Raw genomic sequence first — 13,020 nt, 5'->3', positions numbered from 1 at the left:
GGTAGAATAGAAATAAGTGCCTGTTAAGCTAGGATATATAAAGATGTGAAAATGAATAACCAGGAAAGTAGAGGATGAGGGGAAAGTGTGTGTTAAATTTCTCTGTGCCTAGAGTGTTTTCTTATGGAGGAAATACATTTGGATATAATCGAACTTGTTAACGTTACTAGATTTATCTATAGATGGTCACTCTGTGCTGTAACCTCTTTTTCTATAGATTGAAGAATGTGTGGTATGCTCTGACAAGAAAGCAGCTGTTCTTTTTCAACCCTGCGGCCACATGTGTGCTTGTGAGAGTAAGTAGCTTATACAGAGTTCCTCAATATTATTATAAAAATAGAAAGTGAAACAAAATTATGGTTTTGAGGGTTTTTTTGCTTTTGCTTTTGGATAACTCATAAAAAAGTTGATGGGCCCCGAGTACCTTCTATTTCTTTCTCCATACTAGAATGTCAGCTGTTTCCCTCCATGCGTCTGAGCATTAGGGAAGACTGAATATGCTGTGTTTTATTTCAGTTGTATTAGCACAAAAGGGTCTCTTTCTACACATAATAGACATTTATTTTGAAAAATAAATATTAAAACATTTAGTCTAGCCTTTGTTCACATATAAAATTAGCATGTCTTCATTTGTCTTCACCTTAATATTGCCTCTCCTGTGTACTTTCCTCACTGCAGAAGAATCAACAGCAACCGTTTCTGGGGCTGTAATTTCTGGCCTTCTGTAAACTTTTATGCCAAGAGAGCTTTTAGAAATCTTTTCTTTGTGAGGATAGTATTAAAATTTAAAAGATGTTTTAAAGTTTCTTTTAAATATATTGTCTTGAAGGCCTTTGCCCTTGTTTCTTTTCAAGTTCATACACTGTTAAATATTCTCTTCCCTTTGCTTTTCTTCATTTTGTCAGTAAAGGATTTTATTTTATTTTATTTTTTATTTTTGGCAGAGTCTCGCTCTGTCACCCAGGCTGGAGTACAGTGGCACAATCTCAGCTCACTGCAACCTCTGCCTTCCCAATTCAAGCGATTCTCGTGTCCTCAGCCTGGGCAACAGACTGAGACTGTCTCAAAAAATAAAAATAAAATAAAATAAAAAATTGCAATAGGCAGCTGGTCAACTGAAGAAAGGGTGAAGGTTTTCTTTTGTGACATTTTGCCTAAAGTGACTGTTTTTGTTTACAAAAGAGTGGTATAATGGCTATTACCCAATACTATCAAAAGGGCACATAAAGAATTCTCTGTCTTAAGTAAAAAGGACTCAGGTTACTTAAGTTTTCATAGGCCAGAGGTTGGCAGACATTTTTTGTAAAGGGTGAAATAGTAAATATTTTTGGCTTTGTAGGCCACATGGTTTCTGTAGTAACCACTCAACTCTTTCCCACTGCTCTACTCTGCACTGTGGTACAAAAACAACCATGGAAAATATGTAAATAAATGGGTCTGACTGTGTTCAATGAAACTGGTTTTATAAAAGCAGATGACAGGTCAGATTTGGCCCTCAGGTATAGTTTGCTGATATCTATCATTCACAATAGTGATACCTACATGAGACTTGGAAGATGATTATAATTATTAGTTGATAACACAGATTCTAGAGCCTTAATATAATATTTCCCCCCAGGAGCTTCCAGAATTTTTGCCATGGCCTTTGTTCCTTTTTAAATTTTTTTAAAATTAAATTAAAAATTTTTTTTTATTTAAAAAGCTTCAGCTTTAAATTTAGCCTTCTGACTCTGGGCTTGTGCCTTCAACATTTTCACAATGACATTCTGCTCTTTGAAAGGAAAGCATTCTTGATCCTGTCATGGGTACATTTAGCAGTCATGGAAACGCTATCGGCCGTGCTGACAGTTTTTAAAATTTTAGACAACCTTACAAGAACTTTAGGTCTCACAGCATGAATCCCTTGAAGTCTGCCTGAGCACACGCCACATGCAGACATTGGTGCTTTCCCTACCTTCTTGATATAAAGTTAACAATACCAGGGTTTGGGACAGCCTAGTTTTGTTAAATGCTGTGTTGTAGGAAAGCCTATGATGGTGTGTCAAAACTAGATCATGCTGAGTGCCTCTAGATAGCATCCCTGGAAGAGGAAAAACAGTCTTTGCTTTAAAATGTATTTAATGACAAGAGCAACAACCAACTTTTATTGAGCTCTTAACTCTGTACCAGGCATTTTTAATCTCTTTTTGAGTATTTCCTCATTTATTTTCAGAACAATCCCAAGAAGTAGATGGTTTTCTCTATTTTATAGACATGCTCTTAAACATTTATTTGCTAAGGGAGATGAAACTGAGGTGGAATATATTCCTTTCCCAAGGAGGATACGGTAACGTAGTTAGTGCAGTACTGCCATCACAGTCAGGTTAGGCGGTGAAAGTGCCTTGGCATGCCAAAGGAAGGAGAGATTACATCCCTTTTGGAGGTGCTGAAGAAAGATTAGAAACAATATAGATAGAAACAATACAAACAGAGAAGATAGAAGCAAAGATAGAAACAATACAATAACTAAACAGTTAATTTTAGATAATTGTGTTTATATATTATATATTTAGTCAATTAGTCCTTATGTTTAAGAAAAAAATCTGCCTTCAAATTGAAGACAAATCCCAAACCAGATTTCCACTTAGCGTTAGCTCCTACCTAGTGCATCATGTATAACCAAGCATCAGACCCATTTATGTTTAGGTTTTGGCATGAGGTCAGCCTTGGTAACTAACTGTTCTCCATCCATCAGTGTGCGTAGTAAACTGTTAGGAATGTAGGCCCTACTCTGTCCACATCAGTGGTTTTGTGCTTTGTTCAAATCTAGTGGTTTGCCGTAACCTGGATATTCTGCCATGGTTTCCATTATTTTTCCCATTTTTGAAATGACAAGACACTTGATATGTAGGCTAAGATATGGAATACATTTTCATAATGTTAACGAGAAAGAATATGTTGAATTGCTGTGTGTTATTTTATAATTAATTAACAAGTTTAGATGTAAGGTAGTATTAACAATTCACAACATACAGTTGTGTCTAGATATTTCTTATTGGAATGGGAATGCATTCTTCTGAAATATTGTTTATAGCCTTTGCAAATCAAATATTAGAAAGATAATCTTTTATGAAAATTAAATTTTTTTCCTGAACTGCTATATTAAAAAAGCAATCAGTAAGCAATTTCCTTGTTACATTGCATCAATTTGGTAAGAGAAGGAAAGAATTGTTCAGTATATTTTAGCACTTTTAGAGAAAAGCCATTTATAATAGAAAATATTTTTAGAAAATTATTATGTTGGCGGGGTGGTGGGCAGGGTGGGAGAGAGCATTAGGACAAATAGCTAATGCCTTCAGGACCTAAAACCTAGGTGATGGATTGATAGGTGCAGCAAACCACCATGGCACACGTGTACCTGTATAACAAACCTGCACGTTCTGCATATGTATCCCAGAGCTTAAAGTAAAATAAAAATAAACAAATATAAAGAAAATTATCATGTAAACAAGCTTATAATTCTAGTATTAGTTGACATTTGTCACTATTATCTCTCTCCTTTATTCTCAAGTCTTAAGATCTTGAAATATTTATTGTTTCACTTATTTCTTTAAAAAACAAATTTCACAGTTTATTCAGCTGTATTAGAAAATGTCATTTTTTTTTTTTTTTTTTTTTTTTGAGACGGAGTCTCGCACTGTCACCCAGGCTGGAGTGCAGTGGCCGGATCTCAGCTCACTGCAAGCTCCGCCTCCTGGGTTCACGCCATTCTCCTGCCTCCGCCTCCCAAGTAGCTGGGACTACAGGCGTCCGCCACCTCGGCCGGCTAGTTTTTTGTATTTTTTAGTAGAGACGGGGTTTCACCGTGTTAACCAGGATGGTCTCGATCTCCTGACCTCGTGATCCGCCCGTCTCGGCCTCCCAAAGTGCTGGGATTACAGGCTTGAGCCACCGCGCCCGGCCAGAAAATGTCATTGTTTTCATAATGGAGGGCTCTCTATTCTGGAGGCTACCGATGGAGAATACTCATTCATAGGTTGATAACATTTTAAGGAGGTAGAATTGCATATTGATGTAACTTGTATAACATATATTTCAGTGTGAAGTTTAAGTCATAAAGATTAGCAGAGAAAGGCAACACTCTCATTAATGTTCTCTTTTGTAAGAAGTGTCTGTGTTACCATTTTCCAGACTGTGCTAACCTGATGAAAAAGTGTGTGCAGTGTCGAGCAGTAGTTGAACGAAGAGTGCCTTTCATTATGTGCTGTGGAGGGAAAAGTTCAGAAGATGCCACTGATGATATCTGTAAGTCAATTGTCTTAAGCATTTTCATATTTTGCTTTTTTTGGGGACTTGCATGAATACCTCTTCTCTTTCGTAATATACTACTGCCTTATAAAACCTAAGATGTCTGACTTGGATCCACAGTGGAGCAGGTATTGTTTTCTGGTGCTCTTGTTATATTACAAGAAACCTGAAATTCTATTTTTCTGTGATTATAGAACTGTAACATCAATCTTTTGAGAAACATGTATGCTATTAAGAATATTGTTGTGTTCTTGCATAAAGAAAATTTGTGCTCTATTTTAAGATGAAGTTTAGTGTGTTTTGTCCAGGGGCGGGGCACCATATTACAATTTATTTTTCAGTTTACTGAAAGTATTAACCTGCTTCCATTATTCAACAGGTTTGTTTACTTCGTTTAGGTTTTTTATGGAATGGTAATTATTTGGGGCAGAGTAATTAGAGGCAAACAAAAATGTTAACAGTGAAAGGGTGGAAAAATGAAAAATAAATGATTTCCCCTCAACATTTTCAGTAGTACAGCTATTTCAAAGTATTTTTTCTCTTTGCACTAGATATTAGCTGAATGTTTCTTTGATTTTATATTCTCTGAACATGTTTTATGAGCAGATGAGGAAGAGCATTAGTGTGTAGCAACTTCTGCGTGAGATTTTTGTCTTTATCACAAATAGAACAGAATAAAAATCTCAGGGACAGATTAACTAGAATAAAAGACCAAGGATCTAGAGAATAGGAAAAGTGAAATCAAAGATTTCCCTTCATGTTTGCGTACTATGAATGATGGCCTTTCTTGAGTTCCTCATCTCAAATCAGTAATAACAAGGAAGTTTAGTCATAAAGAAAGGAGACTAGATTTTTGTATGTCCTCATAAAAATCATCTAAGAGATTTTAATTATTGCTGCCAAAGCTGGCCAAAACTCTGCTGGTTACTTTCTTGGTTCATATGGTACAGGAACAGAGGAAACAAGCATAGAATGTATTGGTGAGCTTGCCAAAGGAGGCATGTAGAGCCTTGGAAAACCCAGAAGTCTGTGTATGGATTGTGCTCTGGCTGAATTAAATATAATTATAAATTAATGTGCGAACTATTTCTTTTTGGAGTTCATAAATGGAAGAGTGTAACAGAATGTCACTACTGTATCTGTTGTCCAAGAGTGAGAAAAATTTTGAAAGAGGATTGTAATAATAGTTTTATGTTTTTAATAAACAAAACTAATAATTTTATAAATACAATGTCATTCTGTCAAAGCAATAATAACCGAAAATCTTTTAAAATCTACATTACAGCAAGTGGGAATATTCCAGTGTTACAAAAGGACAAGGATAATACCAATGTCAATGCAGATGTGCAAAAGTTGCAGCAACAGTTACAAGACATTAAAGAGCAGGTAATAATGATTTCATGTAAACAGTGACGCTATGAATGGCACCGAATATTTTCCCGTAAAACTACTAGTGTTTCTGTAATAAGTATGGTTTATATTAGTGTATCACTTGTATTATTTGAATATTTGCAATGATTAGAGGGTTTAATCGGCACTTTCCAAAGCAGGTAACACACAAATGGCCAATGAACATGAAAAAATTGTCCAATCACATTAGTGATCAGGAAATGAAAACTAAAACCACAAGGAAGTTCTTTTTCATAACTGTTAGATTGAGGAAAATGTTAAAGACTGTCAGTATCAAGTGTTAGGCAGAATATGTAGCAGCCATAACTCATACACTGCTGGTGGGAATATGTATTAGTAGAAACACTTTGGAAGACAGTTTGTCATTATCTAATAAAATGGAACAGATTATTGTTTAGGAATATAAACTTGGAAAAAACCCATACAGATGGTATTAAAAGTCGAAGGTAGTCCAGGCACAGTGGTTCATGCCTGCAATCTCAGCACTTTGGGAGGCCAAAGTAGGAGGATTTCTTGAGCCCAGGAGTTCAAGAGCAGCCTAGGCAACACAGTGAGACCTCAACTCTACAAATAATAATAAAAAAAATTAGCTGGGTGTGGTGACCTCCCAACTACTTGGAGGCTGAGGTGGAAGGATCACTTGAACCTGGACAATCGAGGCTGTGGTGAGCTGTGATCGCACCATTGCACTCCAGCCTGGGTGACAGAATGAGATCCCGTCTCAAAAAAAAAAAAAAAAAATCAAGGATAGTGGTTTTCTTGGCAAGAGACGGCTGGAAGGGGCACAAGGGAAGAAGGGAAGTCTCTAGGTCTGAATGCTCTGTTTCTTGATCTGAGTACCAGATACATGAGCTTGATCAGTTTGTGAACTTGTATTAAACTGTACACTTATAAGTCATGAACATTTCTATATACGTGTGATACTTTAATAGAAAGGGGCCGACATGATGGCGCACGCCTGTAATCCCAGTACTTTGGGAGGCTGAGGCAGGCAGATCACCTGAGTTCAGGAGTTCAAGACCAGCCTGGCCAACATGGCAAAACCCAGTCTCTACTAAAAATACAAAATTTAGCTGGGCGCGGTGGTGCGTGCCTCTAGTTGCAGCCTACTCTGGTGGCTGAGTCAGGAGAGTCGCTTGAACCTGGGAGGTGGAGGTTGCAGTGAGCCAAGATCGTGCCACTGTATTCCAGCCTGGGTGACAGAGTGAGACTGTCTCAAAAAAAAAAAAAAAAAAAAAGAAAGAAAGGAAAAATGTGTCTGTACACACATATACCATAAAGAAAAGCAGGGGAAAGATAATGCAAAATTCACCATAGTAGTCATCAGTGAGGGATACATGGAAAGGACTGGGGAGGATTTATAGAGGGGCTTCAAAAATAAGAGTAACATTCCATAGTTTAAACTGGGTGTTTGTTATGTTATTCTTTGTATCTTTTTTTCTTTTTTTTCTTAGAGTCTCACTCTGTCACCCAGGTTGGAGTGCAGTGGTGCAATCTTGGCTCACTGAAACCTCTGCCTCTCAGATTCAAGTGATTCTCATGCCTCAGCTTCCCAAGTAGCTGGGACTACAGGTGCACACCGCCACCCTCAGCGAATTTTTGTGTTTTTATTAGAGATAGGGTTTTGCCATGTTGTCCAGGCTGGTCTTGAACTCCTGGCCTCAAGTGATCTACCCACCTTCCCCTCCCAAAGTGCTGAGATTACAGGCGTGAGTCACCGTGCCTGGCTGTTCTTTACATCTTATATGTATCAACAAATGTACTCTTTTATATCTACCTAATATTTAATAAAAGCAACAATAAGATAAAAAAATTAGCAAAAACTTGTAGGTTTGTTATGTTAAGTAAGACAGCAAGTCTTTTTTCTTTTTGGCCATACCTTACCATTTGACCAAGTTACTAAATCTGATTTACAGGCTTGAGCAGTTCTTTATTTAGCCAATCACGTCAGTATTGCCATTCAATTGTTAGAATCATCACTCCTGTGTTTTCTATCTGAATTTATAAGAAAATAACATGGTCAGTAGTTAGCAGCCCAGGATAACTAATGACCCTTGTGATAAGTAATTAAGAATTGGTCAGTTGCAGTGATGTGTGCCTGTAATCCCAGCTGCTCAGCATGCTGAGGTGGGAGAATTGCTCGAGCCCAGGAGTTTGAGATCAGCCTGAGCAACATAACAAGACCCTGTCTCAACAAAATTTTTAAAATAAATCAGCGGGCTGTGATGACACATGCCTGGAGTCCCAGCTCCTCAGGAAACTGAGGCAGGAGGATGACTGGGGCCCAGGAGTTTGAGGCTGAAATGAGCTATGACTGTGCCACTGCACTCCAGTCCAGATGGCAGAGTGAGAAACCATCTCTTTGTGGGGGTTGGGGGGGGAAATAATTGAATGTCTGAATGTATTAGGCATTTTAACCCCCATCTGAAGAGATGAAAACTCTGATTGGACCAGTTTTTCTTTTGAAATCCAGCATCTAGTGATACTTGTTAGAGAATGAATAAGTAAAGATCAATATGAATTTAAAGGTTCTTAATGTAATTTGGAACATATTTGGCTAGTTCTAATATAAAATAAAACATTTAATGTATCTAATACATCAAATATAAAATAAAAACATTTTTAAACATTTGAAGCTCCTAGCATCTTGATTCCTTTCCCATAAGACATCTACAGAATAAGCTGATTTTTGAACATGTCTTCTATAAAAAGCATTTTATATTCTAATTGTGAGTTAAAATTGTTAACATGAATAGTGACATTTATTGAACCCTATATGGATCCTAAAAGAATAATTCAGCTCTATTACATCCAAAGGTTAGCATTCTACCCAAGTTTATTCTCCCTTAAATAATCCTCATCACCATATTTTATCACTGAAGTATTTAAGCAGTTTTATTGAGGAATGATGGGATTTCTTATAGGGACTCCCTTCAAGGTTGTTAAAAACAAACAAAAAAACAACCAGAAAACATTCAAATAACTCTCTTCATTTAAATCTCCAGTCTGTTACCACAGTGTTTCTTTAACAGATAAAATTTAATTTAACTTGGTATTAAGGATATACTAATCTCAAAGTAAACGTAACACAGGCTGCACAGATGTGTCTACTTTTGGAAATAAGAGTTATCCAATATTACAAATACCTCTTGAAAATTTAATAGACATAAAATTATTAATGACATTATCAATCTATTTTTTTTTTTTTTTGAGACAGGATCTTACTCTGTCACCCAGGCTTGAGTGCAATGGCACAATCATGGCTCGCTGTATACTGAAACTCCTGGGCTCAAGCAATTCTCCTACCTCAGCCTCCCAAGTTGCTGGGACTACAGGCATGTGCTGCCATGCCTGGCTAATTTATTATTTTTTGTAGAGATGATGTCTATGTTGCCCAGGTTGGTCTTGAATTCCTGGGCTCAAGCGATCCTCTTACCTCGGCCTCCCAAAGTATTGGGATTACAGGCGTGAGCTGCCGTGCCTGGCCGGCTTTTTAAAATCCAAAAAGATGGGATTTTCTACAGCTTTGCTTCTCAAAACTTTAAGACAGTTTGCTTTGGAGGAGTGGGTCTAACAATTTAGGCTACAATTCCTTTTACAGTGATCTCTGGTATTCTCAAAGTTGGTAACAGTTGGTAACAACATGTCATATAGGCTTTAGGCCTAGTTTTTTAATGAAGACATTTCTTTTTAGTTATTTCCATGTTATTTGGGAAAGCTATAAATCAGAAAGTATTATGATACATTAAGGCAAATATGATTTTATAAATGTAAAATGTGTTTTGTGAATTTCATATATAGCTGACATACTTCTACATTCTTGCAAGTTCATGAAATTTACATTTATTAATATGTAAGGTTAATTTGTTTTAATTCAGGGGAATCTACATTGATAGTAATACAGTGCAGCACAGTGTCTAAGAGCAAGAACTCTGGGGCCCTGAGTTGGTTCACACTAGGGCTTGCTTTGAGGAAGATTTTTCAATCCTGCTGAGCCTAGTTTCCTCATTTTCCAAGTGGGAGTGATACCAGGACTGAGATTGTATCCTATCTAAGCATAGTGCCTGACAAGTGTTCTCAGCTACTTCTCAGCACTGCTTCCCACCCTGCACTATGTATTGTGTGACACAGCCTTCTTTTTATACAAGAGCAGCTGAGTACCTAGATTCAGGGAATTTCAGTTAGACTGAATGGAGCTGTTTTCATCCATTTCCTATTATGTTTTGGTTTATTTAGTTTTTTGTTTGTTTGTTTGTTTTGAGACAGAGTCTTGCTCTGTCGCCCAGGCTGGAGAGCAGTTGATGCAGGATTTTTCTCAACCCCTTTGTCAGACTTGTGACAGAGGTGCCCTGTTTACTTAGCCACTGTGCTCAGGTGCTTGCGGGAGGGAGCACATGAATGAGCAATTGCAGGATCCATGCGGTGGCACCCAGGTAGGGGTGCCTGCGATTCCAAAGTCCCTTAGGGTGTGTGTTAGAGTGCTCTCTTAGTTCTGCCTTCCATGGACAGCGGTGTGTTATCAGCTCAGTTGGCCCCTTGCCTCATCATGTGGGGTAGCTGCCCTCTGCCAGTGAGGGCAAAGGGCCAGTGTTAACAGCCTTATTTTGGGTACCCACACTTGGTGTGTCCCGAGCTCTTGTCCAGTGTTCAAGAAGAATGAGGTTACCTGGACACTTGAAGGATGGTGAAGGCAGAGAGTTTTATTAAGTGATGCAAATGGCTTTCAGCAGAGAGGGGAACTGGAGTGGAGGTGGGACAGGCAGGTAATCTTCCCCTGAAGTCCGGCTGTCTCTTCCCTGAAGTTAAGCCATCTCTCCTCCAAAGTCCAGTCATCCCTTTGAAGTCAAGTTGCCTCTCTCCCCTCTACCACCTGAGTCTGGAGTCTTTAAAGACACAACATGGGAGGAGTGGGCAGGGTGGGCTGTGGGTAGTTTTGGAAAAGGCAACAATTGATTGGTAAAAAGACATTATTTAGAAAGAACTAATTGGGCCGGGCGTGGTGGCTTATGTCTGTAATCCCACCACTTTGGGAGGCTGAGACAGGCAGATCGCGAGGTCAGATCAAGACCATCCTGACCAACATGGTGAAACCCCATCTGTACTAAAAGTACAAAAAAATTAACTGAGTGTGGTGGTGTGCACCTGTAGTCCCAGCTACTTGGGAGGCTGAGGCAGTAGAATCACTTGAACCCGGGAGGCAGGGGTTTCAGTGAGCTGAGATTGTGCCACTGCACTCCAGCCTGGCAACAGAGTGAGACTCCGTCTCAAAAAAAGAAAGAAAGAAAGAAAGAAAGAACCAATTGGGAGACAGTGGGCAAACAGGAATAGAAGTTCTCACTTTGGCCTGTGGGTTTCAGGCTTTTCAGTTCAGAGGTTGGGTTTCACTGGGGACCCGCCCCGTCTGCCTAGAATTTCTTTGCCTCCTGCCTCTATCACAGTGGCGCGATCTTGACTCACTGCAATCTCTGCTGCCTGGGTTCAAGCGATTCTCATGCCTCAGCCTCTTGAGTAGCTGGGATTACAGGCATGAGCCACCATGCTTGGCCATGTTTTATGTATTAATAGTTTTTAGTCTTATGTAGTACCTTTTATACTATCCTGATAGTACAACCAGTGTTTCTATTTTTGTAGGGATGACATTTTAACTATTTAAAAATGTTAAAATATTTTTAAAAACTACCAAAATACTATTTGACTAAAACGACTAAAGAAAAGTATGATATATAATAGTCTGTCACTTTCCGAATATAAAGTGTCTAATTTATTACTTGGTTATCTCACATTACAGACAATGTGCCCCGTGTGTCTGGATCGTCTGAAGAATATGATTTTCCTCTGTGGTCACGGAACCTGTCAGCTCTGTGGAGACCGCATGAGTGAATGTCCTATCTGTCGCAAGGCTATTGAACGAAGGATTCTTTTGTATTAACTAAGACACATGGTGTATTTTGTTAGCTAATGTATCTAGTCATGAGATCTTAGTAGGCTTTTGATCTAGTTGGAAGTTCTGATGAGTTAATTTCTAATATCATAGTTTAATTAGGTGGTAATTAAACTGGATTATAAGTTTAATTAGAGTATAATTAGGCTGTAAAGGTACCAGAACAAAAAACCCTACAAAACGGTGTTGGAAATTGTGTTTTTTGTTTTTGTTTTAAATTTGAAAAATCAAATTCATGTAACTCATAGGTAATTTACCTTTGGCTTCTAAGAGGAAAGTCCTTTAAGGATATCCTTTTTTTAAAAATTGCATTTTTCTCTTATAATTTATAAATCTGTTAGATCTCAAAAGACATAATTCTTTGTGATCAGTTATCCTTCATTTCATCATGGTTTTACACAGTGAGTTGATACAGGTTCTCTGAAAAGTCATGCATCAAATAAAAGGGGCAGGTCAAACCATTATGTCACATGGTAAATTATAAAATGACAGTACAAGTTCCAGATAGTTAAGGGAATACCGAAGGGATGATTCTCTTTTTAAGATAACAGGAAGTTATCCACATGTTTCTTTCTGAATTCTTAGAGTAAATGGAAGCATAGAATGAGGGAATAATGACTTTGCATTTATCTTATTTTCTAGATTCAAAAGGAACATTAACTTGAATCAGATTACCAGTTTCAAGATGACTGATAGACGAGAAAAGGAAAAATAAGCAATAATAGTGGGCAACTGAAAAGAAAAAAAAAAACAGGAGTATCTATTAACTGGCCACTAGCAGTTGCCTTTCCTATATTAATTCATACACTATTTTGTTCAGCCAGTGTTTTTTAAAAAATCCATGAAAAGCGTACTTCAGGTTTTCTGTGATTACTCATCTGGGCTTGAGCTTGATCTGAGCAGTGAAATGACATTGCCCTATTTGGACCTCTGAGGTTCTATTTAGCTTTGCTGATGTACTGAATAGTACCCCAGTGATCTGCAAAAAATAATGCCTTTTCCAAAGGCAGCAGTCTTTTCTTCTTTGTATCAGTTAATTCTGACAGTGTTACTGATTCTGTCTTCATTATAGGCCTTATTTCCATTTTCTCTTTCTTTATAGTAAGTTTTACTGTAAAGAAAACAGTCTTTCTATGTATACCTACAGATGAGGATATTATTTCAACAATATCCAAGACATGGTCAATAACCTAATTATAAGTACTTTAGAAAGAGTGACCAGGACATTTATAGAAATGTCTGCTTACCGGTAGACTTTAAAAACAACAACAACAACAACAAACTTTAGCGCATTTAATCATTTGGTTTTTTCTCCTTTGAATGATCTCCTTTGTAGTCTTATTGTCTCCTGAGTAAATGTACACATAAATAAGTGTTTGGGC

General features: G+C 37.7%; 1 protein-coding gene and 1 pseudogene across 2 annotated transcripts in view; one reads left to right on the top strand and one right to left on the bottom strand.

Moving 5' to 3' along the window:
• Positions 1–12,350, top strand: part of MIB1 (MIB E3 ubiquitin protein ligase 1) — a 128,039-nt gene extending 115,689 nt beyond the window's left edge. For both annotated transcript variants that reach the window (XM_015121656.3, XM_001092086.5), the window contains 4 exons: positions 218–296; positions 4,171–4,284; positions 5,573–5,673; positions 11,486–12,350. In XM_015121656.3, the coding sequence (XP_014977142.1) occupies positions 218–296; positions 4,171–4,284; positions 5,573–5,673; positions 11,486–11,626 (435 nt within the window). In that variant the 3' untranslated portion in view covers positions 11,627–12,350. The remainder of the gene's footprint in view (positions 1–217; positions 297–4,170; positions 4,285–5,572; positions 5,674–11,485) is intronic.
• LOC114673861 (large ribosomal subunit protein eL34 pseudogene) lies at positions 1,695–2,078 on the bottom strand (annotated as a pseudogene).
• Positions 12,351–13,020: the final 670 nt, after the last annotated feature.

This window comes from Macaca mulatta, chromosome 18, assembly GCF_049350105.2.
Source record: "Macaca mulatta isolate MMU2019108-1 chromosome 18, T2T-MMU8v2.0, whole genome shotgun sequence".
NCBI lineage: Eukaryota > Metazoa > Chordata > Mammalia > Primates > Cercopithecidae > Macaca > Macaca mulatta.
This window is presented reverse-complemented; position numbering and strand designations above follow the sequence as displayed.